The sequence below is a fragment of the Cherax quadricarinatus genome, chromosome 86 (assembly GCF_038502225.1).
Source record: "Cherax quadricarinatus isolate ZL_2023a chromosome 86, ASM3850222v1, whole genome shotgun sequence".
In the NCBI taxonomy this organism is placed as follows: Eukaryota; Metazoa; Arthropoda; class Malacostraca; order Decapoda; family Parastacidae; genus Cherax; species Cherax quadricarinatus.
The window spans coordinates 16,775,761-16,798,518 of record NC_091377.1 but is presented as its reverse complement, the minus strand read 5'-3'; the positions used below and the strand labels follow the sequence as shown (position 1 = coordinate 16,798,518).

General features: G+C 40.6%; 1 protein-coding gene across 15 annotated transcripts in view; it reads right to left on the bottom strand.

The window, feature by feature from the left end:
* The window catches only part of LOC128703085 (LIM domain-containing protein jub), a 347,638-nt gene that overhangs the window by 132,199 nt on the left and 192,681 nt on the right, over nt 1-22,758 (bottom strand). For all 15 annotated transcript variants that reach the window (XM_070103671.1, XM_070103683.1, XM_070103674.1 and 12 more), the window contains one exon: nt 11,502-11,734. In XM_070103671.1, the coding sequence (XP_069959772.1) occupies nt 11,502-11,734 (233 nt within the window). The remainder of the gene's footprint in view (nt 1-11,501; nt 11,735-22,758) is intronic.

Below are 22,758 nucleotides of genomic sequence, written 5' to 3'. Positions count from 1 at the left end.
AAATGACCAAACCCCCTCAACAACCCCTCTTCAGCCCTCTGACTAATACTTTTATTAACTCCACACCTTCTCCTAATTTCCACGCTCCTAATTTTCTGCATAATATTTACACCACACATTGCCCTTAGACAGGACATCTCCACTGCCTCCAACTGCCTCCTCGCTGCTGCATTCACAACCCAAGCTTCACACCCATATAAGTGTGTTGGCACTACTATACTTTCATACATTCACTTCTTTGCCTCCATAATGTTTTTTGACTCCACATATACCTCAATGCACCACTCACCTTTTTTCCCTCATCAATTCTATGATTAACCTCATCCTTCATAAATCCATCCGCCGACACGTCAACTCCCAAGTATCTGAAAACATTCACTTCTTCCATACTCCTCCTCCCCAATTTGATATCCAATTTTTCTTTATCTAAATCATTTGATACCATCATCACCTTACTCTTTTCTATGTTCACTTTCAACTTTCTACCTTTACACACACTCCCAAACTCATCCACTAACCTTTGCAATTTTTCTTTAGAATCTCCCATAAGCACAGTATCATCAGCAAAAAGTAACTGTCAATTCCCATTTTGTATTTGATTCCCCATTATTTAATCCCACCCCTCTCCCGAACACCCTAGCATTTACTTCTTTTACAACCCCATCTATAAATATATTAATAACCATGGTGACATTACACATCCCTGCTTAAGACCTACTTTTACCGGGAAGTAGTCTCCCTCTCTTCTACACACCCTAACCTGAGCCTCACTATTCTCATAAAAACTCTTTACAACATTTAGTAACTTACCACCTATTCCATATACTTGCAACATCTGCCACATTGCTCCCCTATCTACTATCATATGCCGTTTCTAAATCCATAAATGCAATAAAAACTTCCCTAACTTTATCTAAATACTGTTCACATATATGTTACAATGTAAACACTTGATCTACACATCCCCTACCACTCTGAAACCTCCTTGCTCATCTGCAATCCTACAATCTGTCTTACCTCTAATTCTTTCAATTATAACCCTACCGTGCACTTTTCCTGGTATACTCAGTAAACTTATTCCTCTATAATTTTTACAATCTCTTTTGTCCCCCTTCCCTTTATATAAAGGGACTATACATGCTCTCTGCCAATCCTTAGGTACCTTCCCCTCTTTCATACATTTATTAAACAAAAGTACCAACCACTCCAACACTATATCCCCCCCCCTGCTTTTAACATTTGTCATGCTCCCATCAGTTCCAGCTGCTTTAACCCCTTTCATTCTATGTAATGCCTCACGTACCTCCCCCACACTTACATTCTGCTCTTCTTCACTCCTAAAAGATGGTATACCTCCCTGGCCAGTGCATAAAATTACTGCCTCCCTTTCTTCCTCAACATTTAAAAGTTCCTCAAAATATTCTCGCCATCTACCTAATACCTCCCTCTCCCCATCTACTAACTCCTCTACTCTGTTTTTAACTGACAAATCCATACGTTCCCTAGGCTTTCTTAACTTGTTTAACTCACTCCAAAATTTTTTCTTATTTTCATTAAAATTTCTTGACAGTGCCTCTCCCATTCTATCATCTGCTCTCCTTTTGCACTCTCCACTCTCTTCACATTTCTTTTAATCTCCATATACTCTGCTCTTCTTATAACACTTCTGCTTTGTAAAAACCTCTCATATGCTAACTTTTTCTCTTTTATCACACCCTTTACTTCATCATTCCACCAATCACTCCTCTTTCCTCCTGCCCCCACCCTCCTATAACCACAAACTTCTGCCCCACATTCTAATACTGCATTTTTAAAACTCATCCAACCCTCTTCAACCCCCCTCCCCCACCACTCATCTTTGCACTAGCCCACCTTTCTGCCAATAATTGCTTATATCTCACCCAAACTTCCTCCTCCCTTAATTTATACACTTTCACTTTCCTCCTACTTGTTGTTGCCACCTTCCTCTTTTCCCATCTACCTCTTACTCTAACTGTAGCTACAACTAAATAATGATCCGATATATCAGTTGCCCCTTTATAAATATGTACATCCCGGAGCCTACCTATCAACCTTTTATCCACCAATACATAATCTATCAAACTACTTTCATTACGTGCTACATCACACCTTGTATATTTATTTATCCTCTTTTTCATAAAATATGTATTACTTATTACCAAATCTCCTTCTACACATAGCTCAATTAAAGGCTCCCCATTCACATTTACCCCTGGCACCCCAAATTTACCTACTACTCCCTCCACAACATTTTTACCCACTTTAGCATTGAAATCCTCAACCACAAGTACTCTCACACTTGGTTCAAAACTCCTCACGCATTCACTCAACATTTTCCAAAATCTCTCTCTCTCTCCTCTACACTTCTCTCTTCTCCAGGCGCATATACGCTTACTATAACCCACTCTTCACATCCAACCTTTATTTTACTCCACATAATCCTTGAATTAATACATTTATAGTCCCTCTTTTCCTGCCATATCTTATCCTTCAACATTATTGCTACTCCTTATTTAGCTCTAACTCTATTTGAAACCCCTGACCTAATCCCATTTATTCCTCTCCACTGAAACTCTCCCACCCCCTTCAGCTTTGTTTCACTTAAAGCCAGGACATCCAGCTTCTTCTCATTCATAACATCCACAATCATCTCTTTCTTATCATTTGCACAACATCCACGCACATTCAGACTTCCAACTTTGACAATTTTCTTCTTCTTATTCTTTTTAGTAATTTTTACAGGAAAAGGGGTTACTAGCCCATTGTTCCCGGCATTTTAGTTGACTTTTACTACACGCATGGCTTACGGAGGAAAGATTCTTATTCCACTTCCCCATGGATATAAAAGGAGAAGTAATAAGACCAAGAACTATTAAGATAAAATCAAAGAAAACTCAGATGAGTGTGTATAAATAAATGTGTACATGTATGTGTAGTGTGACCTAAGTGTAAGTAGAAGTAGCAAGACATATTGTGTAATCTTGCATATTTATGAGACAGACAAAAGACACCAGCAATCCTACCATCATGTAAAACAATTACAGGCTTTCGTTTTACACTCGCTTGGCAGGACGGTAGTACCTCCCTGGGTGGTTGCTGTCTACCAGCCTACTACCGATAATAGAACCCGCGATCAGAGAGTCTTAACAACTCCAGACTGTCGCTTTAGCCACTGGGCCAGCTAGCTTCAAAAACTCCATATTTATTCAAATTCCCCAGCCCAAATAAGCCACCACAAATTGTACAATATTACAATTACATCACAAGAGTGAAACAAAATGATCTAAAACACTGAAAAGCAATCTAAATATTCTCTTAAGACCCAAAGAAACAAGAGTGTTCATCTCTACAAGCAGATGTGACCCAGCCACCACTGTTTTATTGCCAGACACAAGTTATTGCAATTCAAGATTTCTAAACATACCATAAAAGACCAACACCAGAGGTAGGGTAAGCAGATCAAAGATTAACCAAAAAAACAGTCATGGCATGACATCCAACTCCCGCCAAGGATGCAGAACGCAGCAGGTGTTCTACACTAACACAGGATGAATCAAAACAAGCCCTCTACTTTACAGATTTAACTAAACAAATGAAGAGCTTCTGACTACTATGAAGACACAAAAACAGACACACACAGCAACAAGATCTAGTAACTAAGCAAGCAAACTAACCAAACTAAAAAGCATGCTGAGGCTTCAAACAGAGAAAAACTGCCCGGACCACTCAGGAACAAATATTTTGACTCGGAAAATTGTAATAACATCTTAGTTGGATAAATCTTATTAGAGCCAGCTGGCCAGTGGTTAATGCACTCACCTGCATTTGGTCCTACCTCTTGTGGGCCCTTAGCTATTCTGCAGTGCTCTTTTTTTGTCCTTAGACTGACTCCACTTCTGCTTCCGCTTAAATCTTCCCTTCCCCCCCATTCCTCTATTATTCTTACTACCTTTACTTTTGCTTTCCTTCACCCTTCACTCACCCTTCTTTCTTTCTTTTGCTGCTAAACTACTCTCCCTTTCTACTACCACTATTCTACTACAACTTACACTACCTATCTACCACTAATACTACTTCCTCTTCTCCCTCTCTTGTTCCCATCCCTTTTCCAGCATGCCTATATATACTAGCTTCCTCACTTTTTTTCTGTTAGTGTGACTTTTTAAGTGGTCCAAGTTGGACCAAAACATCGTCATAAGATCCTCTCTCCTATGAGCGGGTTATTTGTGTATCATTCCAGTCACGACATTGTACCTTTTTTGTTCTCTAGGTCTCACTTACCATGGGTTCAAACCCCACCCATTCTTTGATTTGAACAAACATCTCTTCAGAGAAATACAGTACACAAAATTCAAGGATCTCAACACCAAACAAACTGAAGCAGCCATCCAGCAAACAGATGACCTGGAGCAACAACAACAACTTAGTGACTCATCATGAAGATATCTGTTTTTCCTTCACAAGCATCAGGAAAAAACCGTCCTAATATATTGCACACATCAAAGAAGCATGCAGAATAGGCAAACCAGTGACTGGTACCTAATGGTCAATCATAATTAAATTTGTCAACTATTAAAAATCTCATCAAGGTTGCCACTGGCATGAAAATGCAGCACAGTTTTGTAAATGAATAACAAAAAAAAAAAAAAAAAAACTTTCATTATTGTAACAAAAGTGCAAATGAAATCCAGATATAATTTGCAATTGCTATCCTCAAAATGGAAAAAAATAATCAAAATTTCCAACTCGCCTAGCAGGCACAATATATATAGAGTAAAAGGTTCAGGATATACTATAACTGCCTATCATAGCTGCTTCTCAGCACTTGCATCTATACAAATCATCTTTGTAAACTATCAGCTTGACTTTATTGAACCTAATGTGTCCCCTGCAGTGTTGTGTGTTGTACACAGGTGTTACTATGATTACCCTGGTTGCAGATGTTCTCATGTTTCCAGTGCTGCTGATTTTTTTTTTTTCAACAAGTCGGTCGTCTCCCACCGAGGCAGGGTGACCCAAAAAAAGAAAGAAAATCCCCAAAAAGAAAATACTTTCATCATCATTCAACACTTTCACCACACTCACACATTATCACTGCTTTTGCAGAGGTGCTCAGAATACAACAGTTTAGAAGCATATACGTATAGAGATACACAACATATCCCTCCAAACTGCCAATATCCCAAACCCCTCCTTTAAAGTGCAGGCATTGTACTTCCCATTTCCAGGACTCAAGTCCGACTATATGAAAATAACCGGTTTCCCTGAATCCCTTCACTAAATATTACCCTGCTCACACTCCAACAGATCGTCAGGTCCCAAGTATCATTCGTCTCCATTCACTCCTATCTAACACGCTCATGCACGCTTGCTGGAAGTCCAAGCCCCTCACCCACAAAACCTCCTTTACCCCCTCTTTCCAACCCTTTCGAGGACGACCCCTACCCCTCTTTCCTTCCCCTATAGATTTATATGCTTTCCATGTCATTCTACTTTGATCCATTCTCTCTAAATGACCAAACCACCTCAACAACCCCTCTTCTGCCCTCTGACTAATGCTTTTATTAACTCCACACCTTCTCCTAATTTCCACACTCCGAATTTTCTGCATAATATTTACACCACACATTGCCCTTAGACAGGACATCTCCACTGCCTCCAACCGTCTCCTCGCTGCTGCATTTACCACCCAAGCTTCACATCCATATAAGAGTGTTGGTACTACTATACTTTCATACATTCCGTTCTTTGCCTCCATAGATAACGTTTTTTGACTCCACATATACCTCAACGCACCACTCACCCTTTTTCCCTCATCAATTCTATGATTAACCTCATCCTTCATAAATCCATCCGCCGACACGTCAACTCCCAAGTATCTGAAAACATTCACTTCTTCCATACTCCTCCTCCCCAATTTGATATCCAATTTTTCTTTATCTAAATCATTTGATACCCTCATCACCTTACTCTTTTCAATGTTCACTTTCAACTTTCTACCTTTACACACATTCTCAAACTCATCCACTAACCTTTGCAATTTTTCTTTAGAATCTCCCATAAGCACAGTATCATCAGCAAAAAGTAACTGTGTCAATTCCCATTTTGAATTTGATTCCCCATAATTTAATCCCACCCCTCTCCCGAACACCCTAGCATTTACTTCTTTTACAACCCCATCTATAAATATATTAAACAACCATGGTGACATTAAACATCCCTGTCTAAGACCTACTTTTACCGGGAAGTATTCTCCCTCTCTTCTACACACCCTAACCTGAGCCTCACTATCCTCATAAAAGCTCTTTACAGCATTTAGTAACTTACCACCTATTCCATATACTTGCAACATCTGCCACATTGCTCCTCTATCCACTCTATCATATGCCTTTTCTAAATCCATAAATGCAATAAAAACTTCCCTACCTTTATCTAAATACTGTTCACATATATGCTTCAATGTAAACACTTGATCTACACATCCCCTACCCACTCTGAAGCCTCCTTGCTCGTCCGCAATTCTACATTCTGTCTTACCTCTAATTCTTTCAATTATAACCCTACCGTATACTTTTCCTGGTATACTCAGTAAACTTATTCCTCTATAATTTTTACAATCTCTTTTGTCCCCTTTCCCTTTATATAAAGGGACTATACATGCTCTCCGCCAATCCCTAGGTACCTTCCCCTCTTTCATACATTTATTAAACAAAAGTACCAACCACTCCAACACTATATCCCCCCCTGCTTTTAACATTTCTGTCATGATCCCATCAGTTCCAGCTGCTTTACCCCCTTTCATTCTACGTAATGCCTCACGTACCTCCACCACACTTACATTCTGCTCTTCTTCACTCCTAAAAGATGGTATACCTCCCTGGCCAGTGCATGAAATTACCACCTCCCTTTCTTCCTTAACATTTAAAAGTTCCTCAAAATATTCTCGCCATCTACCTAATACCTCCCTCTCCCCATCTACTAACTCCCCTACTCTGTTTTTAACTGACAAATCCATACTTTCCCTAGGCTTTCTTAACTTGTTTAACTCACTCCAAAATTTTTTCTTATTTTCATTAAAATTTCTTGACAGTGCCTCTCCCACTCTTTCATCTGCTCTTCTTTTGCACTCTCTCACCACTCTCTTCACCTTTCTTTTACTCTCCATATACTCTGCTCTTCTTATAACACTTCTGCTTTGTAAAAACCTCTTGTAAGCTACCTTTTTCTCTTTTATCACACCCTTTACTTCATCATTCCACCAATCACTCCTCTTTCCTCCTGCCCCCACCCTCCTATAACCACAAACTTCTGCCCCACATTCTAATATTGCATTTTTAAAACTATTCCAACCCCCTTCAACCCCCCCACTACTTATCTTTGCACTAGCCCACCTTTCTGCCAATAGTCGCTTATATCTCGCCCGAACTTCCTCCTCCCTTAGTTTATACACTTTCATCTCCCTCTTACTTGTTGTTGCCACCTTCCTCTTTTCCCATCTACCTCTTACTCTAACTGTAGCTACAACTAAATAATGATCCGATATATCAGTTGCCCCTCTATAAACATGTACATCCTGGAGCCTACCCATCAACCTTTTATCCACCAATACATAATCTAAAACTACTTTCATTACGTGCTACATCATACCTTGTATATTTATTTATCCTCTTTTTCATAAAATATGTATTACTTATTACCAAATTTCTTTCTACACATAGCTCAATTAAAGGCTCCCCATTTACATTTACCCCTGGCACCCCAAAATTACCTACTACTCCCTCCTTAACATTTTTACCCACTTTAGCATTGAAATCCCCAACCACCATTACTCTCACACTTGATTCAAAACTCCCCACGCATTCACTCAACATTTCCCAGAATCTCTCTCTCTCCTCTACACTTCTCTCTTCTCCAGGTGCATACACGCTTACTATAACCCACTTTTCACATCCAATCTTTATTTTACTCCACATAATCCTTGAATTTATACATTTGTAGTCCCTCTTTTCCTGCCATAGCTTATCCTTCAACATTATTGCTACTCCTTCTTTAGCTCTAACTCTATTTGAAACCCCTGACCTAATCCCATTTATTCCTCTCCATTGAAACTCTCCCACCCCCTTCAGCTTTGTTTCACTTAAAGCCAGGACATCCAGTTTCTTCTCATTCATAACATCCACAATCATCTCTTTCTTATCATTTGCACAACATCCACGCACATTCAGACTTCCCACTTTGACAATTTTCTTCTTCTTATTCTTTTTAGTAATCTTTACAGGAAAAGGGGTTACTAGCCCATTGTTCCCGGCATTTTAGTTGACTTTTACAACACGCATGGCTTACGGAGGAAAGATTCTTATTCCACTTCCCCATGGATATAAAAGGAAAAGTAATAAGACCAAGAACTATTAAGATAAAATAAAAAAAAACTCAGATGAGTGTGTATAAATAAATGTGTACATGTATGTGTAGTGTGACCTAAGTGTAAGTAGAAGTAGCAAGACGTACCTGTAATCTTGCATATTTATGAGACAGACAAAAGACACCAGCAATCCTACCATCATGTAAAACAATTACAGGCTTTCGTTTTACACTCACTTGGCAGGACGGTAGTACCTCCCTGGGTGGTTGCTGTCTACCAACCTACTAACCTAATGCTGATGGTTCACCTAAATACTTCTTGTCACAACCTTCACAAAGTACCTTGAGTTCCTTGATGGCTACTGTTATATAACTGTTTATCAGTAGCAATTATATGTACATTAGAAGCTATATTACTAACTGATAAAACAATGTATTTGCTCATTACATATACCAAGCTATATCAGGGAGCACTGCTGGTCCACCAGGGAACCCTGCTGGTGACCATGCTGGTCCACCAGGGAACACTGCTGGTGACCATGCTGGTCCACCAGGGAACACTGCTGGTGACCATGCTGGTCCACCAGGGAACACTGCTGGTGACCATGCTGGTCCACCAGGGAACACTGCTGGTGACCATGCCGCCAATTCCACCTTTATATGTTACTCTTCTTTTAACTTACATTCACCTGACTTCTTGAACTAAACAAAATGCTTATTTTAGCTGCTCTGTATTAGGACTCAATATGGCACTCATGGAAAAACTCTTCCTTAGTAAATTTTTTGATTAGATACACAAATAATCTGCACATAGAAGAGAGGAGCTTATGACGACGTTTTGGTCCGACTTGGACCATTTACAAAGTCACATTAATGAAAAGAAGAGGAGGGAGTATATATAGGCCAGGAGGTGGTAATGGTAGTAGTGGAGGTAGAAGGTAGTAGTGGGTGAGACAGTATGGTGGAGGTGGAGCCAGTCAAATACTAAGAAAGAGAACTGCAAGGGAGTTAGGGGCCCACAGAGGGGCCGGATATTTTCAGGCTGGATAATGGACCAGGCATCAGGTATCATCAGAGACATTTGATTGGTAAGTAACCAGTAGCCAATAAGTTTAGCAATAATATAGCCCTGCCAAATGGGAGAGTTCACCACACTACCTCCCCCACTACTGCCTTCTACCTCCACTACTATCACTACCACTTCCTGGCCTATACATGTATATACTCTCTCCTCCTCTCCTTTTCGTTAGTGTGTCTTTGTAAATGGTCCAAGTCAGACCTAAACGTCATAAGCTCCTCTCTTCTATGTGCAAGTTACTTGTGTATCATTCCAGTCATGGTATTGTGCCTTTTTTTTTATTTTGATTAGTGCATACATGTCTTTGCCTACTACAGAAATCTGGCTCAAATATGATACCACAGACATTTATACATAACTTAACTAGGTACAGAGCTATACATGACTGCAAAACTCATTGAAAGGGAGGCAGAAATGTAATCTACCACATAAATGAGATGTAATGTATGAACTCAACATGTACTACTACAGTGGAACTGTACCTGCCTGGCTGGTTGTTGTCTGCCGAGTTACTATAGTGTTGTGGTATCTGTATTCCACCAAACTCTCAAACCATTCTCTTTGGGGAAGGGAGGGGGGAGTTATATCATTATAACGTGTCAGCACCCCCACCAAGTAGGGAGAGGGATTATTTAACTGACTCTCTAAGGAGAGATTGTGAAACTCTAGCAACACATCCTTTTGACATTTAAATCATCACTGACTTGATGTTTAGCCATGAGACATGACCCATCAAGTCTAGGTCCACAAGTTTATGTCATAGTGACTGACATTCACACATGTCCAAGGCACTTCATCAATGTTTATTTTTTGCTATCTTTGACAACTGAGCCTAGGGTTGGCCCAGGCATACAGTTTTGAGAGCCAAGGATGGCAGTCTAGCTTGGGAAGTCTAGCATGAAGCAGCCTAGGAGTACTGCTTCAGAGGACATTATGTAAAGATATCCCAGGGTCTAGTAAGGAATGCCTAGCATGTGAGCACTGAAGGCTCATTTCTGATTTGTGGATCTTTGGACCTAACACTGGATTCACAGTCAGGTGTACTGAAGGTGACTATTCCCTTACCCATTCGAGGTGTGAGTGTTATCCATAAGGATTTGGACGACATTCAGACATGACAGCTCATTAGGCAAGACAGGAGTGAATGGATGTTTTGCCCTGACATCTCTAGAACCATTACTCCTTGGTATAGCTTACAACCTTGTCCAGTACAGACTGCAATACATAATCTTACTCTAGGTAGGTAGAGATCTAGCATAAACAGAGTGGTATTGATTCAAATTATCGAGAGTCATTCCCAGAGCTGGTCACCGTGTCAACTGCATGCAGCAAGAACCCTTCAGGCCAACATTCACTTCACCAGAGACTGAGCATGCTGGATAATGGATCAGGCACCAGGTATCATCAGAGACATCTGAGTGGTAACCAGTAGCAAGTAAGTTTAGCAGTATTATAGCCCTGCCAAAGGGGAGAGTTCACAATAAATAGATCTGGGATGGCTGGTGTCTAAGTGAACTTGAGTGATGTGTGTTTAGTGTCAGTCAAAGTAGAATGCCTAAATATCAACAAAAGTGGTACTGTACCTGCCTGCCTGGTTGTCTACCAACCTACTACAGTGGTACTGTATAACAATTACAGTCTCTCCTCAACCTACTAGCCTACTACCTTTTTCTTTATCAAAATTAATCATTTTCTAGTTTCTTTCTTGGCATGTATGTTGGGTTATGTAATTTCAATTACAAACTACAGTAGTCAAAAATGTTAAGTTTATTACAGTATCATTATCTTTCAGCATGGCATATAACACTAAAATTTAAGATCATTTATTACAGAATTTTGTTGAAATTATTTTGTGGAGTCTTGTGGAGAGATTACTAGCATATATCAACTTTTGGTGTAATAAACCAGTTTTATTATAAGACCTTTAGAGAAAATATTGTATATTATTAATTACAATAGTGAACATACAATTGCTATACATCTTTAGTATATAGTAATGGATTTTTCTCTACCTAAACATATTCTCTGATTTAACACTTACCATCTCCATAATAAGGTGGCCACAGATAGCACATTTCTCTGCAGTCTGTTGGAAGCCAGAGTAGAGGTAATCTTCTTCACAGTACACTTTTCCATGCACGTTGTAGAAAGCTTTTCCTCGCAGTGCACGTCCACAGGAGCAACAGATGAAGCAGTTAGTGTGATAAAGGTTGCCCATAGCCTGGCATGCCTGCCCAGCACCAGTCACTTTGTCTCCACATGTGTGGCAGACACCTGCAACAAGAATTTGCCATGAAATACATGACAGTAAAATAAAGTACAGCATCACACACACAAACTACCATGAAAATTATAAAACTTAAGAAAGAATAAAAGACAAATTTTGCTGTGCAATGAAAATGCATACAGGAACAAGAGTAAGAATGTCCTCATAGGAAAATGTTATCATTGAATTACCATAAGCACTTATGCTTGCCTCGATATTTTTAATTTATATGAATGACTTTCTAGCAGAAATATAAAAAATCTACATCTGTTTATGAATGATACAAAAAGTATTATTCATATATGTGAAAAATATTAACCCTTTCAGGATTTCCGACGTACTAGTATGGCTTACGCGCCAGGGTTTTTGACGTACTAGTACGCATAAATTCTAGCACCCTCAAATCTAGCAAGAGAAAGCTGGTAGGCCTACATATGAAAGAATGGGTCTATGTGGTCAGTGTGTGCAGTATAAAAAAAATCCTGCAGCACACAGTGTATAATGAGAAAAAAAAAACTTTGACCATGTTTTTGGTTTAAAACAGCGACTTCGCACTGTATTTTTGTATGGTATTTATAGTTGTATTCTAGTTTTCCTGGTCTTATTTTATAGAATGGAAGACATATTACAGAAATTGAGACGATTTTGATTGGTTTCACAATGAAAAGTACCCTGAAATTGAGCTCAAAGTAGCAGAAATGTTCGATTTTTGCCAAAGTTCAAAAGTAAACAAATCATGCCACGTGTCCAATACATGTCAACTGGTGAATCTAATATTCTTTCACAAGTGCACTGATATTATTTATACCATTTCTACACTAATACAGTTGTCTGCCTAACAGTAAATCTTCTATTTTTTTTCTTTTGAGAATAAAAGTTCAAAGTGGGAAGCAAAAGAAATGTAAAAGGGGCCTGGGGATGTGACTAATGAACAGAGGAAATGTTATTTTAGTGTCAGGAATGTCTTTCTTGTTTATTCTGGACCTTATTCGGAAATTGGTATCTTTTGAAATTTGTGTGAAATTGGCAAAATTGCTAAATTCTGACCACTGTACTGGATAGTTGAGATCGGTAAATGGGTAGTTTCTTGTACTCATTCGATAGAAAAAATGGAGTTCTAGCGAAATAGTTATGATTTGTGTCGACTAGTACACTGGAATTGGCCGAAAATAGGGCTCAAAGTGGGCAAAATCGCCGATGCATAAACATCGTTGAGACCGCTAACTTCGCGAGAGCATAATTCTGTAAGTTTTCCATCAAATTTCATACTTTTGGTGTCATTATGATCGGGAAAAGATTCTCTATCTTTTCATAAGAAAAAATATTTTTTTTTTTTTTTTGAAAATTTGGTGACCCTGAGAACAAGTCTGGGAGAGGGCCTGTCGACCCTGAAAGGGCTAAAAACATCCGAGGGAGAATTTAGCGATCACTCTCACTGAAAATTCCCATAAATTAAAATGAAAATCTTTTTCAAGACACTGACCAACTTTAAAATAGGGATGGGAAAATACTGAAAAATCCATTCACAAGTGTGCAGCCAAAATGTGAGAGTGCAGTAGCCAAGTTGTATAATTTATGAAGCACTAGAACTATTTGGTTATTCATTTTTTAATGTAAAGCATTTTAACATACAGTGGACCCTTGGTTTTCATATTTAATCCATTCCAGAGACACCGGCGAAAACGGAAACCATTTTCCCCATGAGAAATAATGTAAATCCCATTAATCCGTTTCAGACACCCAGAAGTATTAACAAAAAAAATTTTTTTTAGCTTAAATATAGATTTACATGCAGAAAAGAATGACAAATAAATATAAAGCACTAATAAAATGTATAACTGAACATTTAACATCACACTTAACTTTACTGAAGACTACTATTGGTGTATGGCAGACGGGGCCAAGGGGAGAGGGAGGCAAGTTTGTTACATTATGCTTCATTATGACACTAATATCAACTCTATGGATTATTTATCTATCACAATTCATCTAATATGACATAATAAACAATATTAATAACATAGAAACATGACATACCCTAGAATGAATAAAATATGTCCTTGTGTATGTCACAAGTGGTGTTGTGTTGTTGTTGTTGGGTGTATAAGGGCCACTGAGAGCATAAGCCATACATAGTGGTGGTGTAGGCAGTGTTGTTGTCAGGTTCGTGCTGTCGTTTTTCTATCAAATAATCGCTTAACTTATTTGTTACACTGTTAGTGCTACACTTTATCACTGGCTGGCACTATAGCCTTTGGTAGGTAAGACAGGCAACATTTAGGATAACTTTATTCCGAAACATTTCGCCTACACAGTAGGCTTCTTCAGTCGAGTACAGAAAGTAGGCAGGAGCAGTAGAGATGTGAAGACGATGTAATCAGTCCATCACCCTTGAAGTCGTAGATTTGAGGTTGTCAGTCCCTCAGCCTGGAGAAATTCTGTTTCAAAGTCTGAGTTAGTTCCAGACTTTGGAACAGAATTTCTTCAGGTTGAAGGACTGACAACCTCAAATCTATGACTTCAAGGGTGATGGACTGATTACATCATCTTCACATCTCTACTGCTCCTGCCTACTTTCTGTACTCGACTGAAGAAGCCTACTGTGTAGGCAAAACATTTCGGAATAAAGTTACCTAAATGTTGCCTGTGTGTCTTACCTACCAACCTGTCGGTATTGTATACCATTTTGATATTCACTATATCCTTTATCAACTCGTGCTGCTTTAGTATCATACATATCGTAGAATCACGGAGTCACTGAAGAAGGCACATTTTCCCCCTCTCTCTTCCTCCTCCACTTTGGTACTTTGCTATGATTTCTTTCTTTAATTCTATCGTGTTCCTCACTTTCTTTACCAAAGGACTGGCATTAGGAGCTTTCTTTCGGCCCATGGTGGCTTATTTACCTGTCACACACAATAAACAAGTGTCAAAAATAATGGATTATTATGAAATGTTTCGTATGACCTCGCAGGATATGTTCACTCACTGAGAAACAACATGACACTGCCTAAGAATGTGTGTGGGAGGCAGCTTTGTGTGCACACTGGGCACTGGACAAGTTCCATACCATCGGCGAAAACGGAACCAATATTTTGACGAAAAAACTTGGCGAAAACGGGAATCGGCAATAACGGAGATTGACGAAAGGGGAGGGTCCACTAATTCATTAGTATCAGTTTCAGCTGTCTGAACAATTTGTTATTATCAACACCAAGTTATTGCTGCCATAGCTAATTTAATGTCATATTACAAATACATGTATACAGTGGACCCCCGCATAGCGACTTTAATCCGTGCAAGAGGGCTGGTTGTTATGCGAAATGTTCGGTATGCGAATGAATTTTCCCCATAAGAAATAATGGAAATCAAATTAATCCGTGCAAGACACCCAAAAGTATGAAAAAAAAAAAATTTTACCACATGAAATGTTAATTTTAATACACACAAACTGAAAAAGGCATGCACAATTACATGACACTTACTTTTATTGAAGATCTGGTGATGATTGATGGGATGGGAGGAGGGGAGAGTGTGTGTTAGTGTTTAGAAGGGGAATCCCCTTCCATTAAGACTTGAGGTGTCGAGTCCTTTTCTGGGGTTACTTCCCTTCTTCTTTTAATGCCACTAGGACCAGCTTCAGAGTCACTGGACTTCTGTCGCACAACATATCTGTCCATAGTGGCCTGTACCTCTCATTCCTTTATGACTTCCCTAAAGTGTTTCACAACATTGTCAGTGTACAGGTTGCCAACACGGCTTGCAATAGCTGTGTGAGGGTGATTTTCATCCATGAAGGTTTGCACTTCAAGCCACTTTGCACAGATTTCCTTTATCTTTGTAGTAGGCAACTTCTTCAATTTCTCTCTCCCCTCCTCTGAACCAGTTTCCTCAGGTCTGGCCTCTTGCTGTTGAAGTTGATCTATCAGCTCATCAGTGGTTAGTTCTTCATTGTCCTCCTCCACCAACTCTTCCACATCATCCCCACTAACCTCCAACCCTAAGGACTTTCCCAATGCCACAATGGATTCCTCAACTGGCATAATCCTCTCAGGGTTAGCCTCAAACCCTTCAAAATCCCTTTTGTCTACACATTCTGGCCACAGTTTCTTCCAAGCAGAGTTCAAGGTCTTCTTAGTCACTCCCTCCCAAGCCTTACCTATAAGGTTTACACAATTGAGGATATTAAAGTGCTCTCTCCAAAACTCTCTTAGAGTCAGTTGAGTTTCTGAGGTCACTACAAAGCACCTTTCAAACAGAGCTTTTGTGTACAGTTTTTTGAAGTTTGCAATAACCTGCTGGTCCATGGGCTGCAGGAGAGGAGTGGTATTAGGAGGCAAAAACTTCACCTTAATGAATTTCATGTCCCCATAAAGTCGCTCTGCCACGTCTGTAGGATGACCAGGGGCATTGTCTAACACCAGGAGGCACTTAAGTTCTAATTTCTTTTCAGTTAGGTAATCTTTCACATTGGGGGCAAATGCATGGTGTAACCAGTCATAGAAAAAGTCCCTAGTGACCCATGCCTTACTGTTTGCCCTCCACAGCACACACAAATTCTCCTTGAGGACATTCTTTTGCCTGAACGGTCTGGGAGTTTCAGAGTGATACACTAATAAAGGCTTCACTTTGCAATCACCAGTAGCATTGGAACACATCAACAAAGTAAGCCTGTCTTTCATAGGCTTATGTCCTGGGAGTGCCTTTTCCTCCTGAGTAATGTAGGTCCTGCTTGGCATTCTCTTCCAAAACAGGCCTGTTTCATCACAATTAAACACTTGTTCAGGTTTCAGTCCTTCACTGTCTATGTACTTCTTGAATTCCTGCACATATTTTTCAGCTGCTTTGTGGTCCGAACTGGCAGCCTCACCATGCCTTATCACACTATGTATGCCACTACGCTTCTTAAATCTCTCAAACCAACCTTTGCTGGCCTTAAATTCACTCACATCATCACTAGTTGCAGGCATTTTTTTAATTAAATCCTCATGCAACTTCCTAGCCTTTTCGCTTATGATCGCTTGAGAGACACTATCTCCTGCTAGCTGTTTTTCATTTATCCACACCAATAAGAGTCTCTCAACATCTTCCATCACTTGCGATCTCTGTTTAGAAAACACAGTTAAACCTTTGGCAAGAACAGCTTCCTTGATTGCCTTTCTGTTGCCCACAATAGTAGAGATGGTTGATTTGGGTTTCTTGTACAACCTGACCAGGTCGGCGACACGCACTCCACTTTCATACTTATCAATGATCTCTTTCTTCATCTCTATAGGAATTCTCACCCTTATTCCTGTAGGGTTGGCACTAGAATCTTTCTTGGGGCCCATGGTCACTTATTTTCCAGATAAAGCACCGAAATATTCCGATTGTATGCTTGGATGTTACCGCAGAGGCTGGCTGGTAAACAATGCCACCGGCGGAACATGTGAGGCTGGCTGAGGGCGCACATTGGACGCGTCTCGGACGAAGAGCGGTGAGCGGTTTTTTGGGCGGTATGCGAGGCAAAATTTTTGCGATCAAAGCGAGCTGTATGCGGATTGTACGGTATGCGATGCGTACGGTATGCGGGGGTCCACTGTATTATAATTACAATAAAATATAAACACTCATATTGGAGTTCATAATTCATTCCGAGTATGATAGACCTTTATTTAGCATGGTAGTTACGTTCCTGAAAATGCCGAGTTAGGTGAAAATTGTGCTAAATAAACTGAAGGACTCGTGGGAAAAATAGGGCTACGTTCCTGGGAGCCCCCAAAAAGCCAAACAATTTTTTTTAGACCAACAGATCTTACAAAAATAAAAGTGAACGTGTAATTGTATTTCATTGTCGTGATATATTACTGCTTAAGACTACAAATGCAATAGAAATAATAGTATTTCTTACCTTAAATTGTGGGTAATGGTGTGTGTGTGGATGATTGTGGAGAGTGGATATGGATGGTGTGGCCCTACTGGGCTGAGGTGGATGGTTGTTGGTTGTCGACAGAAGTGGATGGTAGAGGTTCTGGTACTGAAGTCGATGATTGTATTGGAGTGTGCATAAATTCTGTAATGGTTCTCTGGGCTGTTTTACCCTGCAATACATTATACAGCTGATGATAAGGCATCATCAGTTGGTCTAAGACCCCGTTTCAAAGCACTGCTTCTAGATTTGTCAGGGTCCTCTTCAGTGAAAAAGTCTGCAACTTTACCAATAATATGGAACTGCTCACATAACTGCTGCAATGTTAACTGTTTTTCTTCAGGTTCTTCTTCATCTTCTGTTATGTCCCTCCCTTGTATCTGTGCATTGATCTCTGGACTCCTGTCTTCATCATCATCATCTTCTAAGAGCTCATTCACATCATCTTCATTCATATCTTCAAAACCATCACCTGGTAATCTCCTTCCCAGCTGAACGATTTCCTGAACCTGACTCTCAAGCAAAGGGAAACCAGTGAAAGAATTAACCACAGAAGGCCATAACTTTCCCCAGCCTGCATTTAATGCTGATTGAGGCACTTCATTCCATGCACTTCTAGCACAGCTGATAGCATCTGCAATGTTAAATTTATTCCAGAAGGTTGCTACTGCCAGGTTGGAGTCAGAGTCCATTGATGCAACTAGTTTTTTCATAACTTTTTTTGTGTAGTTACACTTGAATGACTAAACTCCCGATCCAGTGGTTTTATTAAAGATGTTGTATTTGGAGGTAAAACTACAACTTTTACATGTGGGGTCACATCCAGCAAAGCTTATGGATGAGTACGGGAATTATGAAGAGAGCCTTGAATGCAAGGTCCTTGCTGTGCAGGTAAAACTTGACTTCAGGAATAAAGTGATGCTTAAACCAGTCAATAAATATTTCCTCTGTCATCCATGCTGACTAGTTTGACCTCCAAATTACTGGCAAGGTGTTTTTATCTACATGTTTCAAAGCACGAAGATTCCTAGAGCTGTAAATAGCCATGGGCTTACATTTGAAATCACCTGATGCATGACTGCAAAGGAGCAACGTGAAGCAGTCCTTTGCTGCCATGAAGCCAGTGTGTGATAAGGAAGGAAAGCCTGAAAAAGTGTGTTTTTAGCACAGGCTGGTTCCACACCTTTAAGTTGCATAATAAGTAACATAATATTAAGTTTTCTAGTGAAAGTGCTTCAGCTGATCATACAGCAGCAAATAATTTTCCTGCTGAATTGCAGGAAATTATTTCTGAGGATGGCTATGAGCCACATCAAGTGTTTAATGCTGACGAGACAAGTGTTTTTTGGAAAAAGATGCCACCACGAACTTATAACAGTCAGCAAGAGAAGAGTGCACACTCTTCTTTATCACTGTCTGGTGCTATAGCCTTTATCAACTCGTGCTACTTTAGTATCGTACCTATCGTGGAATCACTGAAGGTACAGTGGTCCCTCGATAATATTCCGACTCAATAGTCGTCCTTTTTGGAAATCGTCGTGTTATTTCGTCCAAACATTGGCTTGCAAATGGTCTGACTCGCTAATCGTCGTTCGTCTGGGACTTGTACACACAGCCCTGAGCCGCCTCACACTCCATTCCCAGCCAGTGTGCCTTTGTTTATCAGCGAGTGAGGATGATCCCACGAGCTCATACGATATATTTCATAATATTCCATTCGTTTTAGTGCTTGAAACTGCTAAATAAGTCACCATGGCTCCAAAGAAACCTTCTAGTGCCAACCCTTTGGTAAAGAATGTGAGAAACACACATAATTTAAGAAAAAGTTTGTAGAAAAATACGTAGGTGGTGGTGGTAGAGTGGAAGCAGTTGTGATAGTGGTTGATGGTGGTATAGGGTGGTGGTGATGGTGGTAGTGATGGTAGCAGTTGTAATAGTGGTAGAAGGTGGTAGTGATGGTGGTAGCAGTTGTAATAGCGGTAGAAGGTGGTAGCGATGGTGGTAGCAGTTGTAATAGTGGTAGAAGGTGGTAGTGATGGTGGTAGTTGTAATAGTGGTAGAAGGTGGTAGTGGTTGTGATGGTGGCAGAGGGTGCCTTCTTCAGTGATTCAGCAATTCTACTAACTCCTCCAATGTTGTTGGAGTTATATAGGGCTACAGAAAACACTGTCACCTCAGCTGCTGCTTCACCACCATTATGGACGGCTTACTCTCAGTGGCCGTTATACACCCAACAACAACACAACACAACACCTCGTGACATACATAATGACTTATTTTATTCATTCTAGAGTATATTCCATGTTCTATGTTATTAGTATGTGACCTCACTTACTTGATCCTAAGAGATTTTTGGAAAGAACACTTCAGTATCCTCCACTGCATAAGCCTTATAGGTAAGGCTTGGGAGGGAGTGACTACCAGGACTTAGAACTCTACTTTGGAGAAAATTGTGGCCAGATTGTGTCCACAAGAGGGATTTTGAAGGGTTTGTGGCTACCCTGATGAGCCTTTGTCAGTTGTGAACTCTATTGTTGCATTGGGGAGTTCCATGGGGCTGGATGTGAGTTTGGAGGATGTGGAAGAGTTGGTGGAGGACCACAGGGAAGAGCTAACCACTGAGGAGCTGCAAGAGCTTCAGCTGGAACAGCAACAGATCGCAGCTCAGAATCTTGCTGTAGAGGAGGAGGAAGAGAGATGGAAGAAGGTGCCTTCTTCAGAAATTAAGGATATTTTTGAAATGTGGGGTAGGATGGAAAGATTTATAGAGAAACATCACCCTGAGAAGGATGTTGCAAGCCATATCGGCAACTTGTACAGTGACAGAGTCTTGGCCCATTTTAGGGAAGCTTTAAAGAGACACCAGAAACAGAGCTCTCTGGACAGTTTTTTTGCGAGACAGGGCTCCAGTGACTCTCAAGCTGGGCCTAGTGGCATTAAGAAACAGAGAAGAGAAGTAACCCCAGAAAAGGACTTGGTAGTACCTGAGGTGTTGATGGAAGGGGATTCCCCTTCCAAACAGTAACTAATCCAATCTCTCTCCTCCTCCAGTCTTCCATACACTAAGAAGAATCACCAATAAAAGTAAGTGTTATGCCGTTAATGTTTCATTCATCATGTCCCATTGTATTGTTTATGTACTACATCTATATTTCATGAAAATTTTTTTTTTAGTTTTAATACTTCTGGGTGTCAGGAATGGATTAATTGTATTTACATTATTTCTTATGGGGAAAATTGATTCGAAAATCGTCTATTTCGATAATAGTCCTACTTCCAGGAACGGATTCAGGACAATAAACGAGGGACCACTGTACATTCTCCCCTCTCTCTTCCTCCTCCACTTTGGCACTTTGCTACGAGTTCTTCCTTGAATTCTATGGTGTTTCTTACCTTCTTTGGGGCTTTCTTTGGAGCCAAGGTGCCTTATTTAGAAGTTGCAAGCACTAAAACGAATGGAATATTACAAAATGTATCATATGAACACATGGGATCATCCTCACTCGCTGATAAACAATGGCACACTGGCTGTGAATGGAGTGTGGGGCCGCTTGGGGCCGTGCATACACGTCTGGGATGAATGACTATTTGCATGTCAAATGACGATTCACAAGTCAATATTTTGACGAAAAAACATTACGATTTTCGATAATTATGACTTCCAATACTTACAAAAAATGAGGGTCCACTGTACCTTATCTTTCTAACATGCAACAGCAGATATCTACTTCACCAAGAAACTGAAGAGAAGTGGTGATAACAAAACAGTTTTCACATTAACAACCATCTGCGACATCATTAGACCAGGGAAGAGGAGGAGGAGGAGGAGGAGGAGGGAAGGAAGAGGAGGAGGAGGAGGAGGAGGAGGAGGAGGAGGAGGAGGAGGAGGAGGAGGAGGAGGAGGAGGAGGAGGAGAAGAGGAGGAGGAGGAGGAGGAGGAAGAAGAAGATGTAATAATATTGTTCCCTTGAAGCAAGAAAAAAAAAAGTCCACCCCATGACAGTGACAAGATAAGGGGAGATAACATCTGATAAGAGCTGACTTTGATGAGCATAAAGGAGGGTAATATTACATGACCATCGCCCTCCCTTTGTTTTTGCTGGTACACAAACATTTCTGTCTGTCTATTTGTCTGTCTGTCAAGCTCCCTGTCTGTCCATCTAGCTCTCTGTCTCAGAGAGAGCCACAAGACTGTGTCATCACGTTTACTCACATCTTCAAGCAGAGTATAGCACTTTGTCTGGATTTCTTGGGTTATCCTAGGTAATTTACACTATGTATACTTGTATTTATGTGTACCTGTGAGACAGAGATAGGCAGACAGATAGAAAGAGAGACAGATTGAAAGATATAGAATGAGGGAGAAAGATAATTAGATAGAATGGAGGAGGGGAAGCAGCATCCGACCCCATTGTTTTGACAGGCGGTAGGGGTGGTGACTAATGAGACAATATGTCACTTTGACAGCTGCCGACTTCTGACTCAAAACAATTATAAGCCACACACTCGCACACAAGACAAGGAGGAGGAGAAGGAGGAGGAGGAGGAGGAGGAGGAGAAGGAGAAGGAGAAGGAGGAGGAGGAGGAGGAGGAGGAGGAGGAGGAGGAGGAGGAGGAGGAGAAGGAGAAGGAGGAGGAGGAGGAGGAGAAGGAGGAGGAGGAGGAGGAGGAGGAGAAGGAGGAGAAGGAGAAGGAGGAGGAGGAGAAGAAGGAGAAGAAGGAGGAGAAGAAGGAGGAGAAGAAGGAGGAGAAGAAGGAGGAGGAGGAGGAGGAGGAGGAGGAGGAGGAGGAGGAGGAGGAGGAGGAGCACAGCTCTCCCACAGACACACACCTTCACCTACACCATCCCAACCATCAACCTCAATTCACACAACCTGCCTGTACTATTTCCCCCATGGCCACACACCTACACCTCTACCACTACCTCAAGATCACATTTTACCCAGCCCCTTGCCTTCACCCACACCATTTCCCCACTATCTTATGCCCATACCTTAATTGACCTTTCACCCTAACTTGCCATCTATACACCTAATCACTTAGTCACCTACCACCCTCATTACTGCTCTCACCACCCACCCCACACTCACTCACTCAGTGACCTACAGTGAATCACCAACACTA